Source organism: Rana temporaria, chromosome 1 (assembly GCF_905171775.1).
Source record: "Rana temporaria chromosome 1, aRanTem1.1, whole genome shotgun sequence".
In the NCBI taxonomy this organism is placed as follows: domain Eukaryota; kingdom Metazoa; phylum Chordata; class Amphibia; order Anura; family Ranidae; genus Rana; species Rana temporaria.
Window position 1 is genome coordinate 39393991 of NC_053489.1, and position 23574 is coordinate 39417564.

General features: G+C 47.7%; 1 protein-coding gene across 1 annotated transcript in view; it reads left to right on the plus strand.

The window, feature by feature from the left end:
• The window catches only part of HDHD2 (haloacid dehalogenase like hydrolase domain containing 2), a 101294-nt gene that overhangs the window by 51554 nt on the left and 26166 nt on the right, over positions 1-23574 (plus strand). Inside the window, exon 5 of the mRNA XM_040336711.1 lies at positions 16313-16529. Within this exon, the coding sequence (XP_040192645.1) occupies positions 16313-16529 (217 nt within the window). The remainder of the gene's footprint in view (positions 1-16312; positions 16530-23574) is intronic.

Below are 23574 nucleotides of genomic sequence, written 5' to 3' on the forward strand. Positions count from 1 at the left end.
GTCATGTAAAACTTTATCCCAAAAGGACAAAAATCTGTTTGCTGTAACTGCTTATAAAGTATTAGCTGAGGTTCAGCTTCAATTTGTTAGTGTATCTAAATCTGCTAGTACATCTAACATTCCCCTTCCCCAGACTGACCATGCTGCTGTCTGCTGTGCCTCCTGTGCTCATTCATCCGGAAACTTTCTACATTAATCAATGGCTAACTTGGTAGAACATCACCTGTGTGGGGAGATAGTTAATCAGCTGCAGGATGAACTACATGAGCGTTCACCAGCTTTCTTGCAGTTCACGGTTAACTACAGGATGTCTGCCAGGATTGCCAACGGTACTTGTAGTCAGTGGTGTCGCTAGGGGGTGGCTTCTGGGGCCCATAACCCAGAGTCTCTGCAGGGGTCTCCAACCACTGGGCCACGGGCTCTCTGGAGCTGGGCACAAGTGTAGCGGGTCACATGACAGAGCAGGCAGGCAGAATGAGGGAGCCAGAGAGCGGACGGGCAGCACAGTAGAACGAGCAGGTGGCCCAGAGAGATGACATCATCTCTCACCGCCCACACTGCATCACCCTTGTTCTGCCCTCACTGTGCAGCTGCGGGCAGCAGAGAGATTACATCATCTCTCACTGCCTGCCCTCTCACTGGGGACCCTGATGTACGTAGGGAGGCTCTCTGGGACCCTAATGTAAGGGTTGGCTCTCTGGGGACCCTAATGTAAGGGTTGGCTCTCTGGGGACCCTGATGTAAGGGGAGCCTCTCTGGGGACCCTAATGTAAGGGTTGGCTCTCTGGGGACCCTAATGTAAGGGTTGGCTCTCTGGGGACCCTAATGTAAGGGTTGGCTCTCTGGGACCCTAATGTAAGTAGGGAGGCTTTCTGGGGGACCCTGGTGTAAGGGGGGGGGCTCTCTGGGGGACCCTGATGTAAGGGGGAGGCTCTCTGGGGACCTTGATGTAAGGGGGGGCTCTCTAGGGGCCATGATGTATGTAGGGAGGCTCTCTGGGGACCGTGATGTAAGGGGGAGGCTCTCAAGGGACCCTGATGTAAGGGGGGCTCTCTGGGGGACCCTGATGTAAGGGGAGGCTCTCTGAGGTTCCTGATGTAAGGGAGTGGCTCTCTGGGGACCCTGATGTAAAAGGAGGCTCTCTGGGGACCCTGATGTTAGGCGGGAGGCTCTCTGGGGACCCTGATGTAGGGGGGGAGCTCTCTGGGGACCCTGATGTAAGGGGGGAGCTCTCTGGGGACCCGTATGTAAGTAGGGAAGCTCTCTGGGGACCCTGGTGTAAGTGGGGGCTCTCTGGGGACCCTGGTGTAAGTGGGGGCTCTCTGGGGACCTTGGTGTAAGTGGGGGCTCTCTGGGGACCTTGGTGTAAGTGGGGGCTCTCTGGGGACCTTGGTGTAAGTGGGGGCTCTCTGGGGACCTTGGTGTAAGTGGGGGCTCTCTGGGGACCTTGGTGTAAGTGGGGGCTCTCTGGGGACCTTGGTGTAAGTGGGGGCTCTCTGGGGACCTTGGTGTAAGTGGGGGCTCTCTGGGGACCTTGGTGTAAGTGGGGGCTCTCTGGGGACCTTGGTGTAAGTGGGGGCTCTCTGGGGACCTTGGTGTAAGTGGGGGCTCTCTGGGGACCTTGGTGTAAGTGGGGGCTCTCTGGGGACCTTGGTGTAAGTGGGGGCTCTCTGGGGACCTTGGTGTAAGTGGGGGCTCTCTGGGGACCTTGGTGTAAGTGGGGGCTCTCTAAGGGCCATGATGTATGTAGAGAGGCTCTCTTGGGACCGTGATGTAAGGGAGTGGCTCTCTGGGGACCCTCATGTGAGGCGGGAGGCTCTCTGGGGACCCTGATGTAGGGGGGGAGCTCTCTGGGGACCCTTATGTAAGTAGGGAAGCTCTCTGGGGACCCTGGTGTAAGTGGGGGCTCTCTTGGGACCCTGGTGTAAGTGGGGGCTCTCTGGGGACCCTGGTGTAAGTGGGGGCTCTCTGGGGACCCTGATGTAGGGGGGGGAGCTCTCTGGGGACCCTGATGTAAGGGGGGAGCTCTCTGGGGACCCTTATGTAAGCAGGGAGGCTCTCAGTGGACCCTGATGTAAGTAGGGAAGCTCTCTGGGGACCCTGGTGTAAGTGGGGGCTCTCTGTTGACCCTGGTTTAAGTGGGGGCTCTCTGGGGACCCTGATGTAGGGGGGGAGCTCTCTGGGGACCCTGATGTAAGGGGGGAGCTCTCTGGGCACCCTTATGTAAGCAGGGAGGCTCTCAGTGGACCCTGATGTAAGTAGGGAAGCTCTCTGGGGACCCTGGTGTAAGTGGGGGCTCTCTGGGGACCCTGATGTAAGGGGGTGGCTCTCTGGGGACCCTGATGTAACGAGGGGGGCTCTCTGGGGACCCTCGTGTAAGGGGAGGGCTCTCTGGGGACACTGATGTAAGGGAGGCTCTCTGGGGATCCTGATGTATCGAGGGGGGCTCTGGGGACCCAGATGTAAGGGAGGCTCTCTGGGGATCCTGATGTATCGAGGGGGGCTCTGGGGACCCAGATGTAAGGGAGGCTCTCTGGGGACCCTGATGTAAGAGAGGCTCTCTGGGGATCCTGATGTAACTGGGGGCTCTCTGGGGACCCTGTGGAATTAATATATAATACACACATACACACGTATATTATATACATGTGTATGCCCGCCAAGCGTATGCCTTTCTTTACTTCGCTGCTATTGGCTGCTCTAGCCTCAGATCTTTTGTAGACCTAGCAGTGCCCCTGCTTGTAGTTCATTCATCCACAGAACTCTGTGAAACCCGGAGCGATCTTTTCTAATTGTGACATCAGTTGCAGGTATTGGATCCTTCACCCTCTGTCACAATGGGGGAGGGGGTGGAGTGGGACATGGGGGCTGCTACTTGAATATGGGTGTAATATGTTACTAAAGGTGAACTTATTTAACACCCAAAACAATTTTAAAGCATACCCCAATGCACACTGAGGAGAAAAAGTATATATAAAATAAGCCCCATCAATGGTGTCAGTGGCAGTAAGGCTGACCCTCAGCATTGGTGTTAGTGGCTCCAGTCTAACACCCATCCCCCTTTCCCTGCATTGGTGTCAGTGGACACAAAAAATAACCCCCCAGCATTGGTGTCAATGAGTGCAAAAATAACCCCCAGCATTGGTGCAAGTGAGCGGAATAATAACCCCTAGCATTGGTGTCAATGGATGCACCATTAAAGTGATTGTACATTTTATTTAGGTTATACTTACCTGCTCTGTTACAGCAGTTTTACATGGGGAAGCCCAGATCCTCCTCTTCTTGGGTCCCTCATCTGTGCTCCTGGCCCCTCCCTCCTGTTGAGTGCCCCCACAGCAAGCAGCTTGCTATGGGGGCACCCAAGCCAAGTCACAGCTCTTTGTGCCTATACAGACACGGAGCTGTGACCCGGCTCCGCACCCCCCTCTTTCTCCTGATTGGCTAGCCGACTTTGACAGCAGCAGGAGCCAATGGCGCCGCTGCTGTGTATCAACCAATCATGCGAGAGAGTCTTAGATGACCGAGACATTTGTAGACATTACTGGACAGAGATGGGACTCGAGTAAGTATTAGGGGGGCTATAGAATGCATTAAGATAAAAAACCTTCTGACTTTTCAACCCCTTTAAACCCCAACATTAGTGTCAGTAGAAGAAATAATACCCCCAGCATTGGTGTCCATGAATGCAATAATAACCCCCAGCATTGGTGTCCATGAATGCAATAATAACCCCCAGCATTGGTGTCCATGAATGCAATAATAACCCCCAGCATTGGTGTCCATGAATGCAATAATAACCCCCACCATTGGTGTCCATGAATGCAATAATAACCCCCAGCATTGGTGTCCATGAATGCAATAATAACCCCCAGCATTGGTGTCCATGAATGCAATAATAACCCCCAGCATTGGTGTCCATGAATGCAATAATAACCCCCAGCATTGGTGTCCATGAATGCAATATTATCCCCCCAGCATTGGTGTCCATGAATGCAATAATAACCCCCAGCATTGGTGTCCATGAATGCAATAATAACCCCCAGCATTGGTGTCCAATGTAGGGTTGTCCCGATACCACTTTTTTAAGACAGAGTACAAGTACCGATACTTTTTTTCAAGTACTCGCCGATACCGAATACCGATACGTTTTTTTTATCTCATGTGACAGCGGCACACGTGTCAGTAGTTTTTTTTTTTTATCTTTAACAATTTGTTACAATTTTTATATTTTATTTATAATGCTTTCTTTTTTTTTTAAGGGGGGGGGGGGGGTGGACCGTGTCAGTGTGTTTTTTTTTTTTTTCTTTTATTTTATTATTATTTTCTACAATAATATTTTTTATTTAATTTTTTTTTTTTTTTTTCAGCCCTGTTGGTGGGCTTTGGTGAGATATCAGGGGTCCTAACAGACCTCTGACATCTCCCCTTTGAGACAGAGAAAGGGACTAAGGACACAGATTCCCCAGTTCCTTTCTCAGCAGCATCAGCTGCGCTGAAAATGAAGACAGTGAAGACAGCGTCTTGTCTTCATTCATAAACTGAAACATTGTAATCACAGTTTACAATGTTTCAGTTATGTGAATAGACAGAGTCAGTGATCACTGACTCTGTCCATTCAGAGCAGTAAGGAGCCGGATTTACCGGCTCCTACCCCGCTCTCCATCCTGACATTTCCAGGGGGTAGAGGAGGAGCACGGAAGGGGAGAGTAACACGGCGGTAATACATGGCGGTAATACACGGAGGAATACACGGCGGGAATACACGGCGGGAATACACGGAGGAATACACGGCGGAATACACAGAGGGAGAGAGAAACACGGGGGACACAGAGGGAGAGAGAAACACGGGGGGGGGGGACATGAAGGGAGGGAGACTGCAGCAAAAGGGAGGGGGCTGGAGGAGGACACAGGACAGTCAGCGGTGATCGTGTGTGGGGGAGTTACAAGCACCGATCACTACTGATTTTAAAGCATCTGAAAGGCGCGCACGGGGGGGAGAGAGAAGAGGAACTTGTAACTTCTCCACGCACTGATCACCGCTGACAGTACAAGTACTCGGGCAAATGCTTGGTATCGGTCCCGATACCAATACTAGTATCGGTATCGGGACAACCCTAGTGTCCATGAATGCAATAATAACCCCCAGCATTGGTGTCCATGAATGCAATAATAACCCCCAGCACTGGTGCCAGTGGCCACAATAGCCCCCCCCCCCCCAAAGGGCAACCCACTCCAGGAAGCCGCACACATCTGCTAGTGGTTCCCATTCTCTTGCACTTCATTCATATGATGTCACCTGGAGGCTTAGTGAATGGGTAGCAGTAAGGGTTAATTTGGTTGCCAGATGCGGGGTGATAATCAGGCGGTGCCGGTGACTGGATCTGTGTAATCTTTACAAGGGCAGATACGGGTGTGATAAGCCCCTGGCAAAGCTCTGATCGGTTACGTGCGGAGAGGCACATGTGCACTGAGCTCCCTACTTCCTCGCCAGAGGGGGAGGGCTGTGCTTACAGCCGCAGTGTTGGGGCCCATTCACATCATGATTTTGCGGTAATGTGCACGACCCATCAGGGGCACTGCTGTGATGCGGTTCCATTTAATCATGTACATTGCGCTGGAGATACATTTTTGACATTACCAGTGGTGGCCCATCCATTAGGGGCTCACGGGCTCTGCCCCTCTATCCATGCGTCCAGCCCCCTAACCTATATTCGGGGCGCCGGATGCATGTATTCCAATAGGGGGGGTTTTGAAGCACGTGATTCCAGCCAGAGGCTCTAATAGGCTTCAAACTCGGGCGCAGAGCATTGCACTCCGAGCCCACCCAGCTGTGTCAGAATAGCGAATGAGTATATTCTCACACTGATCCTTCTCCCGGGCCAATCAGGAAGAGGGTCGTAAGACCCGTCACCTGATTGGCTGAAAGGACAGGCATTCCTATTTCACGCCTAGGAGGAGTGAGGGAGGAGATGCTGTGATGCAGAGGAGGAGGAGATGCCGCCCGTCGCAGTGCTGCCCACCTGGAACCCAGATGGGGTAAGTGCTGGATGATCGACCGCAAGACCCCCGCGGTGGGAATGGGGGGCGGGGGGGTGGTTGTTTGCAAGAGGAGTGATGCCGCGTACACACGATCATTCTTCGGGTTCTAAAAAATTACATTTTTTTTAATGTCATTAAAAACGATGGTGTGTGGGCTTCAGAGCATTTTTCGGGTTCTGAAAAATGGGCAATTTTTTTTCGAACATGCTCTATTTTTTAACGACGTTTTTAATGTTGTCGTTTTTCGGGTTGTAAAAAATGGTCGTGTGTGGGATTTAACGGCGTGAAAAATCTGCGCATGCTCAGAAGCAAGTTATGAGACGGGAACGCTCGTTCTGGTAAAGCTAGCGTTCGTAATGGAGTAAGCACATTCAGCACGCTGTAAAAGACAGAAAAGCGCGAATCGTCTTTTACTAACACGGAATCATGTGCCGTGTGCCAATGCCGTCGTACGTGTTGTACGTCACCGCGCTTTGCTAGAGCATTTTTTTTTTTCACGATCGTGTGTGGGCAAGGCCGTTTTAACCACTTAAGGACCCCTTCACGCCGATATACGTTGGCAGAATGGCACGGCTGGGCACATCAACGTATAGGTACGTTGTCCTTTAAGCCCAGGCGTGCGGTCGCAGGACCTCGCGGACCCGATCGCCGATGGAGTCCCACGATCGGTCCCCGGAGCTGAAGGACGGGGAGAGACGTGTGAAAACACAGCTTCCCCGTGCTTCCCTGTGGCGGCTGCATCAATCGTGTCATCCCTTTTATAGGGGGACACAATCGATGACGTCACACCTACAGCCACACCCCCCTACAGTTGTAAACACACTTCAGGGAACACATAACCCCTTCAGCGCCCCCTTGTGGTTAACTCCCAAACTGCAACTGTCATTTTCACAATAAACAATGCATTTTAAACGCATTTTTTGCTGTGAAAATGACAATGGTCCCAAAAATGTGTCAAAATTGTCCGAAGTGTCCGCCATAATGTCGCAGTCACGAAAAAAATCGCTGATCGCCGCCATTAGTAGTAAAAAAAAATAAAAAATAAAAATGCAATAAAAATATCCCCTATTTTGTAAACGCTATAAATTTTGCGCAAATCAACCGATAAACACTTTTTGCGTTTTTTTTTTTTTTTACCAAAAATAGGTAGAAGAATACGTATCGGCCTAAACTGAGGAAAACATATTTTTTTATATATTTTTGGGGGATATTTATTATAGCAAAAAGTAAAAAATATTGAATTTTTTTCAAAATTGTCGCTCTATTTTTGTTTATAGCGCAAAAAATAAAAACCGCAGAGGTGCTCAAATACCACCAAAAGAAAGCTCTATTTGTGGGAAAAAAATTACACCAATTTTGTTTGGGAGCCACGTCGCACGACCGCGCAATTGTCAGTTAAAGCGACGCAGTGCCGAATCGCAAAAACTGGCCAGGTCCTTTACCTGCATTTTGGTCCGTGTCTTAAGTGGTTAAGTATCTACAACTGTGCCATGCATTGAAAACACAATTACCAAAAATGGAAGTAGTGTCTCTTTCCCCTGGCACGGCCTTGTCTCTTTCCCCTGGCACGGCCTTGCCTCTTTCCCCTGGCACGGCCTTGTCTCTTTCCCCTGGCACGGCCTTGTCTTTCCCCTGGCACGGCCTTGCCTCTTTCCCCTGGCACGGCCTTGCCTTTCCCCTGGCACGGCCTTGCCTCTTTCCCCTGGCACGGCCTTGTCTTTCCCCTGGCACGGCCTTGTCTCTTTCCCCTGGCACGGCCTTGTCTCTTTCCCCTGGCACGGCCTTGTCTTTCCCCTGGCACGGCCTTGCCTCTTTCCCCTGGCACGGCCTTGTCTTTCCCCTGGCACGGCCTTGCCTCTTTCCCCTGGTACGGCCTTGTCTCTTTCCCCTGGCACGGCCTTGTCTCTTTCCCCTGGCACGGCTTTGTGTCTTTCCCCTGGCACTGCCTTGTCTCTTTCCCCTGGCACGGCTTTGTGTCTTTCCCCTGGCACTGCCTTGTCTCTTTCCCCTGGCACGGCCTTGTCTCTTTCCCCTGGCACGGCCTTGTCTCTTTCCCCTGGCACGGCCTTGCCTCTTTCCCCTGGTACGGCCTTGCCTCTTTCCCCTGGTACGGCCTTGCCTCTTTCCCCTGGTACGGCCTTGCCTCTTTCCCCTGGCACGGCCTTGCCTCTTTCCCCTGGCACGGCCTTGCCTCTTTCCCCTGGTACGGCCTTGCCTCTTTCCCCTGGCACGGCCTTGCCTCTTTCCCCTGGCACGGCCTTGCCTCTTTCCCCTGGCACGGCCTTGCCTCTTTCCCCTGGCACGGCCTTGCCTCTTTCCCCTGGCACGGCCTTGTCTCTTTCCCCTGGCACGACCTTGTCTCTTTCCCCTGGCACGGCCTTGCCTCTTTCCCCTGGCACGACCTTGCCTCTTTCCCCTGGCACGACCTTGCCTCTTTCCCCTGGCACGGCCTTGCCTCTTTCTGCTCTTCTTCCTCCTGATAGCGGCGGAGTGTTGAAATGGGATGACGGCGGGTTTATAGGGCCGGGGTAATAAAAGGGGTTTCGCAACCAAAGGGATGTCGATATTTCTTGTGTAAGACGGTGACATCGGAGGAAGTTCTAATTGGGTGAAGTTGATTCTCAGTAACTCACAACTCATTTATAGAAGAGGAAATGTTTGTCACCCATAGGACTCTCATTTGCCTTCGGGCTTATTCACACTGGAGCCCCTCTGAAAAGTGTTGTGTGGTGGATCACATTTCAGAGGGTGTTGGACAGGCATATTACCTCCTCGCTACCTGTTTTAACCATGAAAATGCCGACCGACCACACCACAACCACATGTATTACAGGCGTTTGCAGGGTAGTTGCAGTGCAGCCCTATGTATTTGAATGAGTCACATTAACTCCCTGGTGCCCAACCTGTTGCCCTTTGGTCCTTTCTGTGCGGCCCTCGGGACACTGATCTGTTAAATATAAAATGAATAATGCTCTAAAATCTTCCTCCTAATTTTGCACATTGCTCCAACAATCTGCACAATAAATAAGTGAATGTCACAAAATAATTGTAATATATAAAATATAATGACAAAAAGTTTTCCATCACCATAAGGTGAATCAAACTACTCCCCAAAGTTAATGAATAAGAGACTTAATAGGGAAACAACACAGACGCCGATCTTGATTGATTTGATTCAAGGAATGATATCCAAATAGTAACATGAGAGTCTCTGGTGATCGCCAAATGCGCTGGACAATTCAAGCCACAATGTTTTACATGCCGCAATTGTTGCGCAGATATATTAACCACTTAAGACCCGGACCTTTAGGCAGGTAAAGGACCTGGCCAGTTTTTGCGATTCGGCACTGTGTCGCTTTAACTGACAATTGCGCGGTCGTGCAACGTGGCTCCCAAACAAAATTGGCGTCCTTTTTTCCCCACAAATAGAGCTTTCTTTTGGTGGTATTTGATCACCTCTGCGGTTTTTATTTTTTGCGCAATAAACAAAAATTGAGCGACAATTTTGAAAAAAATGCTATATTTTTTACTTTTTGCTATAATAAATATCCCCAAAAATATATAAAAAAATATATTTTTCCCTCAGTTTAGGGCGATACGTATTCTTCTACCTATTTTTGGTTTGGTTTGCGTTTGCGCAAAATTTATAGCGTTTACAAAATAGGGGATAGTTTTATTGCATTTTTATTAATTTTTTTTTTTTTTACTACTAATTGGCGGTGATCAGCGATTTTTTTTGTGACTGCCACATTATGGCGGACACTTCGGACAATTTTGACACCTTTTTGGGACCATTGTTATTTTAACAGCAAACAATGCATTAAAAATGCATTGTTTATTGTTAAAAATAACAATTGCGGTTTGGGAGTTAACCACAGGGGGCGCTGAAGGGGTTAAGTGTGACCTCATCTGTGTTTCTAGCTGTAGGGGGGCGGGGCTGGACGTACGTGTTGTACGTAACCGCGTTTTGCTAGAGCATTTTCAGAAAACGATGGTGTGTGGGCAACGTCGTTTTTTATGATGAAGTTAGAAAAACGTTGTTTTTTTTTCCATCACAAAAAATGACCGTGTGTACGCGGCATTAGAATCTTCCTCAGATTCGACAGTATGGGCTACACATGGCATAAATATACCTCCATCAGGTGTTAACTCCAGAATCAAGCAGTTTCAGGTACTAAGGGAAGAATATACACTCCCTAACCAGATCGCCTTTAACCACTTAAGGACCGCCTCCTGCACATATACGTCGGTAGAATGGCACGGCTGGGCACATGTACGTACCTGTACGTCCTCTTTAAGTGCTCAACCGTGGGTCGCGGGTGCGTGCCCGCGACCCGGTCCAAAGCTCCGTGACCGCGGGACCTGATCGCCGCCGGAGTCCCGCGATCGGTCCCCGGAGCTGAAGAACAGGGAGAGTTGTGTGTAAACACAGCTTCCCCGTTCTTCACAGTGGCGGCGTCATCGATCGTGTGTTCCCTGATATAGGAAAAGACGATCAATGACGTCACACGTCCAGCCCGGCCCCCCTACAGTTAGAAACACATGAGTTCACACTTAACCCCTTCAGCGCCCCCTAGTGGTTAACTCCCAAACTGCAATTGTCATTTTCACAGTAAACAATGCATTTTTATAGCATTTTTTGCTGTGAAAATGACAATGGTCCCAAAAATGTGTCAAAATTGTCTGATGTGTCCGCCATAATGTCGCAGTCATGAAAAAAATCGCTGATCACTGCCATTAGTAGTAAAAAATGTTTTTTTATAAAAATGCAATAAAACTATCCCCTATTTTGTAAACGCTATAAATTTTGTGCAAACCAATCGATAAACGCTTATTGCTATTTTTTACCAAAAATAGGTAAAAGAATACGTATCGGCCTAAACTGAGGAAAAAAAATATGTTTTATATACTTTTGGGGGATATTTATTATAGCAAAAAGTAAAAAAATATTGAATTTTTTTCAAAATTGTCGCTCTATTTTTGTTTATATCGCAAAAAATAAAAACCGCAGAGGTGATCAAATACCACCAAAAGAAATCTCTATTTGTGGGAAAAAAATTACACCAATTTTGTTTGGGAGCCATGTCGCACGACCGCGCAATTGTCAGTTAAAGCGACGCAGTGCCGAATCGCAAAAACTGGCCAGGTCCTTTACCTGCATTTTGGTCCGTGTCTTAAGTGGTTAAGTATCTACAACTGTGCCATGCATTGAAAACACAATTACCAAAAATGGAAGTAGTGTCAGATTCTCCCCCTGTTCTGGATGTAATAATGGGAGAGGAACCCTCTAAACTCATATCGGCCCTGTATCTAAAGATCAGAAACCGTAGTTCAAATGCCATTGCACAAAAGGCAAAAATGGAATGGGAAAAAGATATAGGCCCTGTGGAGGAGGAAGACTGGGATGAAATATTGGAAGGGACCCGATTGACGTCCCCCAAGTTATCTGACAGACTGACACAGATCTACATTGTACACAAAGCCTACCTGACTCCCCAAAAAAAGCTAAATTCCGCCATACTTATGACCCGACATGCCATTTGTGCCACGCAGCACCTGAAAAAAAAGCACTGTGGGTGACGTCACTGGCTCCTCCTGACGCGTTGCGTCACTAAACACGTGACCTTGTCAAGGGTGACCATGTGACGAACATGCTGAGTATTTAAGCCATAGTAAGCGTGTAGGTAGCCATAGTGAGAGTTTGATGCATCATCATGCTATTAATTGCGTTCTGAATTCTATTTAATTTTCAACATTATATTCAATAAGATACAAAATATACAATTATAATTTTAATAAAGATCATGTTTAAAACTTTAAAGACTTTCTAAATCGCTGTAATACTATGAATGAACCAAGATATACACATTTAAAACACTACGCTCCCTCCGGTGATGATAGATAATATTGCAGCTATTTCTTAACCACTTCAGCCCCGGACCATTTCGCTGGCCAAGGACCAGAGCATTTTTTGCGATTTGGCACTGCGTCGCTTTAACTGACAATTGTGCGATCGTGGATTGTGGCTCCCAAACAAAATTGACGTCCTTTCTTTTGGTGGTATTTGATCACCTCTGCGGTTTTTATTTTTTGCGCTATAAACAAAAATAGCGCGAAAATTTTGAAAAAAATGCAATATTTTTTTACTATTTGCTATAATAAATATCCCCCAAAAAATCTATAAAAAAACTCAATTTTTCCACAGTTTAGGCCGATACGTATTCTTCTACATATTTTTGGTAACAAAAAAAACGCAATAAGCATATATTGATTGATTTGCGCAAAAGTTATAGCATCTACAAAATAGGGGATAGTTTTATGGCATTTTTATTATTATAATTTTTTTACTAGTAATGGCGGCAATCAGCGTTTTTTATCGTGGCTGCGACATTATGGCATACACATCGGACACTTTTGACACATTTTTGGGACCATTGTCATTTTTACAGCAATTAGTGCTATAAAAATACACTGATTGTCCTGTGAAATGACACTGGCAGTGAATGGGATTAACCACTAGGTGGCGCTGAAGGGATTAAGTGTGTCCTAGGGGGAGTGCTTCTAACTGTTGGGGGGCGTGGCTACGAGTGACACGTCACTGATCGCTGTTACCGATGGGAGGGAACAGACGATCGGTGGCAGTGTTACTAGGCAGAACAGGGAGATGCATGTTTACACGGACATCTCCCCGTTCTGCAGCTCTGTGACCCGATCGCGGGACACCGGCGGACATCAAGTCCGCGTGTCCCGCGGGCACGTCTCGGAGCTTGCGGCAGAGGCGCGCACCCGCATGGTGGGAATTTCAAAGTAATATATACGTTACTTTGCCCACACGTGCCATTCTGCCCACGTATATGTAAAGGAGCCGGTCGGGAACCGCTTAATCGCTCACTATCATTCGGACATACCATAATATACTATATATAAATAATTAAAATCCTTAAATATATTTAAAAAATCTGATATGAAACAAATTTTAATCAAACTGTATATTTAAGCCTAAAAGGGAGAGAGTGCACATCTCAAATATCCATCTGGATTTGCTTTTACTCAATTCTCTAACCCTATTACTCCCCCTCCAATGTATATACAGTGAGGAAAATAAGTATTTGAACACCCTGCTATTTTGCAAGTTCTCCCACTTGGAAATCATGGAGGGGTCTGAAATTGTTATCGTAGGTGCATGTCCACTGTGAGAGACATAATCAAAAAAAAAATTCCAGAAATCACAATTTATGATTTTTTTAACTATTTATTTGTATGATACAGCTGCAAATAAGTATTTGAACACCTGTCTATCAGCTAGAATTCTGACGCTCAAAGACCTGTTAGTCTGCCTTTAAAATGTCCACCTCCACTCCATTTATTATCCTAAATTAGATGCACCTGTTTGAGGTCATTAGCTGCATAAAGACACCTGTCCACCCCATACAATCAGTAAGAATCCAACTACTAACATTGCCAAGACCAAAGAGCTGTCCAAAGACACTAGAGACAAAATTGTACACCTCCACAAGGCTGGAAAGGGCTACGGGGAAATTGCCAAGCAGCTTGGTGAAAAAAGGTCCACTGTTGAAGCAATCATTAGAAAATGGAAGAAGCTAAACATGACTGTCAATCTCCCTCGGACTGGGGCTCCATGCAAAATCTCACCTCGTGGGGTCTCAATGATCCTAAGAAAGGTGAGAAATCAGCCCAGGACTACACGGGAGGAGCTGGTCAATGACCTGAAAAGAGCTGGGACCACCGTTTCGAAGGTTACTGTTGGTAATACACTAAGACGTCATGGTTTGAAATCATGCATGGCACGGAAGGTTCCCCTGCTTAAACCAGCACATGTCAAGGCCCGTCTTAAGTTTGCCAATGACCATTTGGATGATCCAGAGGAGTCATGGGAGAAAGTCATGTGGTCAGATGAGACCAAAATAGAACTTTTTGGTCATAATTCCACTAACCGTGTTTGGAGGAAGAAGAATGATGAGTACCATCCCAAGAACACCATCCCTACTGTGAAGCATGGGAGTGGTAGCATCATGCTTTGGGGGTGTTTTTCTGCACATGGGACAGGGCTACTGCACTGTATTAAGGAGAGGATGACCGGGGCCATGTATTGCAAGATTTTGGGCAACAACCTCCTTCCCTCAGTTAGAGCTTTGAAGATGGGTCGAGGCTGGGTCTTCCAACATGACAATGACCCGAAGCACACAGCCAGGATAACCAAGGAGTGGCTCTGTAAGAAGCATATCAAGGTTCTGGCGTGGCCTAGCCAGTCTCCAGACCTAAACCCAATAGAGAATCTTTGGAGGGAGCTCAAACTCCGTGTTTCTCAGCGACAGCCCAGAAACCTGACTGATCTAGAGAAGATCTGTGTGGAGGAGTGGGCCAAAATCCCTCCTCCAGTGTGTGCAAACCTGGTGAAAAACTACAAGAAACGTTTGACCTCTGTAATTGCAAACAAAGGCTACTGTACCAAATATTAACATTGATTTTCTCAGGTGTTCAAATACTTATTTGCAGCTGTATCATACAAATAAATAGTTAAAAAAATCATACATTGTGATTTCTGGATTTTTTTTTTTTGATTATGTCTCTCACAGTGGACATGCACCTACGATGACAATTTCAGACCCCTCCATGATTTCCAAGTGGGAGAACTTGCAAAATAGCAGGGTGTTCAAATACTTATTTTCCTCACTGTACTTTTCAATAGCCCAAAATTTGAGACCCGTGGGATTTTTTATTGTGGCATAATGTGAAATGACGTGAGACACTATGCTTCGGAAATCCGAATATTGAAAAGTATAAACCACATTGGAGGGGGAGTAATGGGGGTTCGAGAATTGAGTAAAAGTGAATCCAGATGGACATTTGAGTTGTGCACTCTCTCCCCTGTGGGCTTAAATATACACTTTGATTTAAATTATTTTAAATCTCATTTTTTTAAGGATTTTAATTATGGAAAACTTTTGGTCATTATATTTTATATCGCAATTATTTTGAGACATTTACTTATTTATTAGTAAGATTGTTGGAGCACTGTGCAATATAAGGAGGTTGATTTTAGCGCATTATTAATTTTATATCGGCACACATTTCAAATAATTGCAGCAATTATCATTTATTTATCTTTTTATATTTCACATTTTATATATATTTTTTTAAGATGTTTTTATTAGGTTTAAGACAAACCAACAAATGGAAAAAAAAAAAAAAAAAAAAAAAAAAAAAAACAATACCACCAGACAACCTGGTCATAAACGTTAGGCAATACACTTAAACATAGAAAAATAAACTGACATCATTGCAAAATATAAAGTAGGCACAGTGGTAAAAGGATCAGGTATAAAGCGGAGGTCCAGACATTAGAGATCCATGAGGCACGGCCCATCAATGGTCAAGCAAGAGTAGTCCAATCAGTGCTGGAAGAGGGTTAGCGGACTAGCCAACCATCTACCCCAAATTTTGTGGAAGGTTTTGTTCCGTTTCCGGAGTTCAAAAGTAAGTTTATACAGTGTGATAGCGTCATTAATAAGTTTTAACCAGAGGGATTTCAGAGGGGTCTGTGTGCCCCCCCAGGATGGTAAAATAGCCTTTTTAACATAGAAGAAGAGTATACGGAGCAGTCTCTTGGCATGTGATGATAGGTGTAATAGGCAGTTCTTGGGGTGGATTATGTTTGGGAGGCCTAGCCCCGATGAAATGAAAGCACCCACTTCCTCCCAGAAGTCCCGGACTACCGGGCATGTCCAGGAGCAGTGTAAGAAATCGGCCTCCCGGCCACAGCCGCGGAAACAGGCAGCCGAGGGCAGAATACCCATCCTGTGTAACCTAGCCAGAGTGAGGTGGGTTTGATGAAAAATTTTAACCTGTATGATGCGGGCCCGGGAAGCAATAATGGAGGTTTTATACGTATCGGTAAATTCTGACCAGTCCTCGTCTACCAGGGAGATGTCCAGAGAGGTCCATTTTACCTGAGCTTTATGAAACCTGGGTGCCAGAAATGTAGCACTTCCATTGGTTGTGTCCTCAACCACACTGTCAAACCATCCAATGGCTGGTGTCATAACTGATCACATGTGAAGCATCGTGGCAGTTGAAGATCAAAATGAGGCCAAGATGGCCGCTTCCTTGGCTGAAAACGATAGGAGGGTTTAGTTCCACTGTAAGTGTATCTGTTGTCTACTAGAGGCCCCAAGATAGACATCTGGGGCCCCAATGCACTGAAGTCTGACGTGTTCTAAGGCTTCTCTTACATGTAAATCTTTATTTTAAGGCTGGTCCTGAATGGAGCTCCAATCATTGCCATCCACAAGGCAAGGTACTACAAGAGGAAGGATGGCTTGGCCCTGGGTCCCGGTCCATTTGTCACAGCCCTGGAGTATGCTACTGACACCAAAGCCACCGTGGTTGGGAAACCGGAGAAGACCTTCTTCCTGGAAGCCTTGAGGAGCACAGGCTGCAGCCCAGAGGAGGCCGTCATGATCGGGGATGTGAGTTGGAATTGTTGAATTTAAAATGTGTTTAACCACTTAACCCCCCGGACCATATTGCTGCCCAAAGACCAGAGCACTTTTTGGGATTCGGCACTGCGTCGCTTTAATTGACAATTGCGCGGTCGTGCGACTTGGCTTCCAAACAAAATTGGCATCCTTTTTTCCCCCACAAATAGAGCTTTCTTTTGGTGGTATTTGATCACCTCTGCGGTTTTTAGTTTTTGCGCTATAAACAAATAGAGCGTCAATTTAGAAAAAAATCATATTTTTAACTTTTTGCTATAATAAATATCTCCCAAAAATATATAAAAAGAGTTTTTTTTTCCTCAGTTTAGGCCGATACGTATTCTTCTACATATTTTTCGTAAAAAAAAAAAAATCGCAATAAGCGTTTATTGATTGGTATATCATAATAGGGGGTATTTTTATGGCAGTTTTATTAATATTTTTTTTTTACTAGTAATGGCGGCGATCAGCGATTTTTATCGGTACTGCGACATTATAGCGGACACTTCGGACACTTTTGACACATTTTTGAGACCATTGGCATTTTTATAGCGATCAGTGCTATAAAAATGCATTGATTACTAAAAAATTGCCACTGGCAGTGAAGGGGTTAACACTAGGGGGCGGGGAAGGGGTTAAGTATGTCCCTGGGTGTGTTCTAACTGTAGGGGGGGTGGCCTCACTAGGGGAAATCACTGATCTTCTGTTCATACATTGTATGAACAGAAGATCAGCATTTCCCCCCCTGACAGGACCGGGAGCTGTGTGTTTACACACACAGCTCCCGGTCCCCGTTCTGTAATGAGCGATCACGTGTGCCCGGCGGCGATCGCGCCCACCGGGCACGCGCACGGGAGTCAGGGACGAGCGCCCCTAGTGGCCTGCGTGAGAGCCGACGTATAGCTACGGGCTCTCCATCACGGGAGCCGACCTGCCGCCGTAAAATGACGGCAGCTGGTCGGCAAGTAGTTAAAATATATATTCAGTACACCTGCTAATGACCCTGAAGTAACGTGTAAAATGTCACTTCCGGGTCCTGGTGTCACCAATATGGCCGGGGAAGAAGCTAATGGAGCACAATCGGCATTAACTTCAATGGAGGGCAGTTGAGGCCCCAGAAGTCTCATTAACCACTTGAGAACCAGGCTTTTTGATTTGTTGTTTACAAGTTAAAATACTTTTTTTTGCTAGAAAATTACTTGTAACCCCCCAAAAAAAAAAATTTCAGACGCCCTAGAGAATAAAATGCCGCTTGTTGCAATACTTTGTCACACCCTATTTGCGCAGCAGTCTTACAAGCGCAATTTTTGGGGAAAAAATACACTTTTTTTAATTAAACAATAAGACAAAAGTACAGTTGGCCCATTTTTTTTATATATTGTGAGATAATGTTACGCCGCGTAAATTGATACCCAACGTGTCATGCTTCAGGGTTGGGCCCGCTCCTGGAATGGTGGCACTTAAAAATCTCCATTGGTGAGGTTTAAAAATGTCTACAGGTTACCGGTTTTGAGTTACAGAGGCGGTCTTTTGCCAAAATTATTGCTCTTGCGCTAACGATCGCCGCGATACCTCACACGTGTGGTTTGAACATCGTTTTCATATGCGGGCGCGACTTATGCGTTCACTTCTGCGCATGGGACGGGGCGCTTTAAAATTATTTTTTTTACTTTTTATTGTATTTATTTTTACACTGTCCTTTTAACCACTTCAGTCCCGGAGGATTTGGCTGCCAAATGACCAGGCCACTTTTTGCGATTCGGCACTGCGTCGCTTTAACTGACAATTGCGCGGTCGTGTGGCGTGGCTCCCAAACAAAATTGACGTCCTTTTTTTCTTTATCGTACATCACGGGACACAGAGCAGCATAGCCATTACATATGGGTTATATAGTGTACCTTCAGGTGATGGACACTGGCACTCTCCGACAGGAAGTTCCCTCCCTATATAACCCCCACCCATAGTGGGAGTACCTCAGTTTTTTCGCCAGTGTCTTAGGTGTTGGTGCACGTTGAAGGTTGTGCCTGCAGTTTGTCCTTGGGACCAGGGCCAGCCGACCGGATCCGTCCAAGGTGCTTCATAGCCAAAGTGGACGGTACCCGGGCCCCAATTCGTGGATGGGGTTTTGCCTATAATGCCTCTCCTTGGAGGGCTGGACTCTGGGTTCCAGGACTGGGTTTTTTAACCTATGAATACCTGCTGCCAGTAGTGCTGTATAGGTCCAGGTGTGTGGTGTTCCTGACTTGGACCCCGGTCCCTGAAGGTCTATGACCATACCCACGGTGAAGGGGGAAGATTGGGCCTCTTGCATGAGCAATACCCTGCGGCGTGGAAAGGTAAGCGGGGGGCCTACGGAACTTGGTTTGTCAGTGGGCTCCCCACAGGGGACTCTGGGGAAAAGCCTTTTTTATGCCTCTGTGCATGGGCTAAAAGAGAAACCACAAAGTCTGCATGACTGGATGGCTCAAACACCCAGGTATACTGTTCCTCTGGCTGGGCTAATAGACTGCTGCTGCTGCTACAAGGTGTTTTGCTCCATGAAATGTAAAAGGGAGCATGTCAGGTTTAAATTACTTACTTCCTGATGTCTGTGTATCTCCAGCAGCTCCCGGGCTCCTCTCCCCACATGGATTCTGCTTCCTGCTTCCTGAAAGCGGCGTCGGGAGCGCGCGCGCGCGCGTGCGCGCGCACTGTTATAGGCGCCGACGCTGCGTGGGGGGCGGGGGACGCCCAGGGAGTTCCCTCCCCTCTGTACATCAGAGGGAAAAACTCTATTTAGCCTGTCAGTTTGCTGAAGGCTGTGAAGGGACACGGAGCAGCGATGCTGAGCTGAGCAGGATAGGTTTGCCTATGTTATGCTGACACAGTGACACCTAGTGGCCGTTTTTTTGTACACAACTTGCTAAAGAGCTGTTTAAGCTCATATTTTCTCTAAAAAGCCGGTGTACTAAGTAGCAGTCAGAGTACTTAGTATTTGGTACTCTCTTAGCCCAGCATTAAGGGAAGCAATATTAGGATATAATTAAGCCCTTGGGGCTCAATATTGCTATCTCTTGTTAGGTTTTGGGAAGTTTAGTTTCTGTCTAACATTACCCTAGCCTAAATTTTTTTCCTCATTTATTTAAATGTGTGTTTTTCTCCAGCTATTACAGTTAGTTGTATATTAGCGGAGTATCTCAGATTTGTTATTATGGCTCCTAAGGGTGCAGGGAACGCTAAAAATGCTAAAGGTGTTAAAAAGCCGAAGGGTTCCCCATCGGGCTCGGAGGATATTTCCCAGAATCCACCTGCCCCTACCTCCCCGGAGGATCCGGAGGTTGCTGCCCTGGGTGAGCCATCGGGGTTGCTAGGTGCTATGGCGGGCCCTATTCAACCAACTCCTTCCTATGTCACGGAAGAGATGTTAGCCTCCACCTTGGGTGGATTTGAAAAGAGGATGGCCGCTCTTATTACGGCCTCTTTATCCGGGAAGAAGCGGGCTAGGTCCCCGTCTCCCAGGTTTGAATCTCCTGAGGAAGATGTCCTTTCCACTGAGGAATTGGAAGATACAGGAGACCAGGCTGAGGATCATCTGGACCATTTGGGTTCTGAAGATTCTACTATAGAAGAACCTTTTTCAGCTTCTCACGCAGAAAAATTGTGGGTTCAGTCCTTAACGGATATGGTGCGGTCAGCTTTTAAAATGCCTTTGCCTCAGCCTCTGGCCTCCGCTGTGTCCTCATTGGGCTCCCTAAAAGCGCCCCAAGCCAACCTGGTGTTCCCGGTCCATCCTTTGTTAAAGGACCTGATATTTCAGGACTGGGTTAAGCCAGACAGGATTTTTCTGCCTCCTAAAAGGTTCGCAGTTATGTACCCTTTAGAGGAGGAGTTTTCAAAAAAATGGGCTGTCCCCACTGTTGACGCAGCCATATCATGTGTCAATAAAGCTTTAACATGTCCAGTGGACAATATTCACATGTTCAAAGATCCTGTGGATAAAAGGCTTGAGACCTTACTAAAGGCATCCTTTTCCACAGCGGGGGCAGTGGTCCAGCCAGCTGTAGCTGCCATTGGCGTCTGCCAGGCTTTAAAAGACCAGGCCAAGCAGGCCCTAAAGGACCTCCCGGCTCAACAGGCTCAGGACTTAGCCGATCTACCTAGAGCCTTATGTTTCGCGGTAGACGCTATCAAGGATTCAATCCAACAGGCGTCCCGCCTATCCCTGTATTTGGTCCACATGAGAAGATTACTTTGGTTAAAGAACTGGTCTGCAGAAACCCCCTGCAAAAAACTCCTTACAGGATTCTCCTTTCAAGGAGAGAGATTGTTTGGAGAAGATCTTGACAAATATATTCAAAAGATCTCTAGTGGTAAGAGCACCCTTTTACCGGTTAAGAAAAGGTTCCGAGGTCCCTCTTTTAAGCGCCCAACCTCTCCAGTTCCAGGGCCCTCATTCTCTAGGCAGTATCGACGGCCTCCTGGACGCGCAGCTGCAAACAGGCCCCAGGGGCAAGCTGCAGGGAACAAGAGACCGTGGAACCGTAAGCCGGTTAAGGCTGCCCCTAAGGCAGCCTTGTGAAGGGGCGCCCCCACTCTCTCGAGTGGGGGGAAGACTCCGGTTGTTCTCGGAGTTGTGGGGGGCCCAAGTTACCGACCAATGGGTTCTGTCCTCAGTAACTCAGGGGTACAAGCTGGAGTTTCGGGAGTTCCCCCCTCCTCACTTTCAAATGTCAAGACTTCCAGGCGACCCTCAGAGACAGGCATCGCTTCTGTCCGCCCTAGAGCGACTCCTATCTCAAGGAGTGATTATGGAAGTACCAGCAGGGGAGCAAGGACAAGGGTTTTACTCAAACCTCTTCGTTGTCCCGAAGCCAAACGGCGACGTCAGGCCTATTCTGGACCTAAAGTTATTAAACCGCTTTTTAAGAGTCCGGTCTTTTCGAATGGAGTCCATTCGTTCGGTGGTGGCCGCCCTCCAAGGAAAGGAGTTCTTGGCCTCCATCGATATAAAGGACGCATACCTGCACGTTCCGATTTTCCCAGGCCATTACAGGTATCTGCGTTTTGCCCTAAACTATCGGCATTATCAGTTCGTGGCTCTTCCGTTCGGACTAGCCACGGCCCCTCGGGTTTTTACGAAGATCCTGGCCCCCGTATTAGCCATCCTAAGGGAACAGGGCATTCTGATCATGGCCTACCTAGACGATCTTCTGGTAGTCGACCACTCAGCGGCCGGTCTAAATCGGGCAGTGTTGCTAGCAGTAAACTGCCTAGAGTCCCTGGGTTGGGTTCTAAACCGGGACAAATCGGCTTTACAGCCCACAAGAAGGTTGGAGTATCTAGGTCTGATTTTAGATACAAGACAACAACGGATCTTCCTGCCCCAGTCCAGAGTGGACTCGATAAGGGAGTTAATCCACATAGTCCTAAGCAGCACAAGGCCATCTATACGCCTCTGCATGCGCCTGTTGGGAAAGCTAGTGGCCACCTTCGAGGCAGTGCCCTATGCCCAGATCCATTCTCGGAGACTACAGAGAGCAATTCTCGCGGCCTGGGACAAAAGACTCCAGGCCTTGGATCTTCCCATTTCCCTTCCCTATGCGGTAAGGCAGAGCCTGTGTTGGTGGCTAGTCACAAAAAATCTTCTGAAAGGAAGATCGTTCAATCCCCCCTCATGGAGGATAGTAACCACGGACGCCAGCCTATCAGGTTGGGGTGCAGTCCTAGACGATTTAACCCTACAGGGGAAATGGTCAAGGGCAGAATCAGCCCTACCCATAAATGTCTTAGAGATCCGAGCAGCTCGGTTGGCTCTTTTGGGCTGGACGGAGGTTCTGCAGGGCTCCCCAGTAAGGGTACAATCCGACAATGCCACTGCCGTAGCTTATATAAACCACCAGGGTGGCACCAGGAGTCAGGCAGCCCAAAGGGAGGTAGATCGGATCTTTTCATGGGCAGAAGCCCATGTCCCCTGCATCTCAGCTATCTTTATCCCCGGGGTGGACAATTGGCAAGCGGACTTCCTCAGCCGCCAACAGATGTCCCCAGGGGAGTGGTCCCTCCATCCCGAAGTGTTCCAGGTCATTTGCCGGAAGTGGGGTACTCCGGAGGTGGACATTATGGCGTCCAGATTCAATGCCAAAGTAGCAAACTTTGTCTCTCGAACGAGGGATCCATTGGCCTGCGGGACAGATGCCTTGGTGTGTCCTTGGCATCAGTTTGCGCTAATCTATGCCTTCCCTCCAATACGGATGCTACCCCGTCTTCTTCACAGAATTCAAAGGGAACGCAAGCCAGCGATTCTAGTGGCCCCAGCGTGGCCCCGAAGACCTTGGTACTCCTTGATAAAAAGGATGACCGTAGAGGAGCCTTGGGTCCTCCCTCTACGTCCGGACCTCCTCTCACAAGGGCCATTCTACCACCCTGCCTTACAGGCCCTAAATTTAACGGCCTGGCGGCTGAGTCCCTGATTCTCAGAAACAGAGGCCTTTCAGGGCAGGTCGTTTCTACCCTTATAAACGCAAGAAAACCAGTTTCCAGGTTAATATACTATAGGGTGTGGAAGGCCTATATTACCTGGTGTGAAACCAGGAAATGGGATCCCCGCAGATATACTATTGGGAGAATCCTGGAGTTTTTACAGTTGGGAGTGGAAAAAGGTTTGGCGGTCGGCACAATCAAGGGGCAGGTGTCTGCCTTGTCGGTCTTCTTCCAGAGATCGTTGGCTGCCCATTCCTTAATGAAATCCTTTTTACAAGGTGTTATTCGGGTGAATCCCCCGATTAAAGCTCCCCTGTATCCTTGGGATCTAAATTTGGTTCTATCGGCCTTGCAAAGGCAGCCCTTTGAGCCCTTGTCCGTGATTCCTTTGGTCCTTTTGACTAGGAAACTAGTGTTTCTGGTGGCCATGGCATCCGCCAGAAGGGTGTCGGAGTTGGCAGCCTTGTCATGTAAGGCACCTTATTTATTATTGCATAAGGACAGGGTCGTTTTGCGGCCGCTTCCGTCCTTCCTGCCTAAGGTGGTATCAAATTTTCACCTTAATCAAGATGTGATT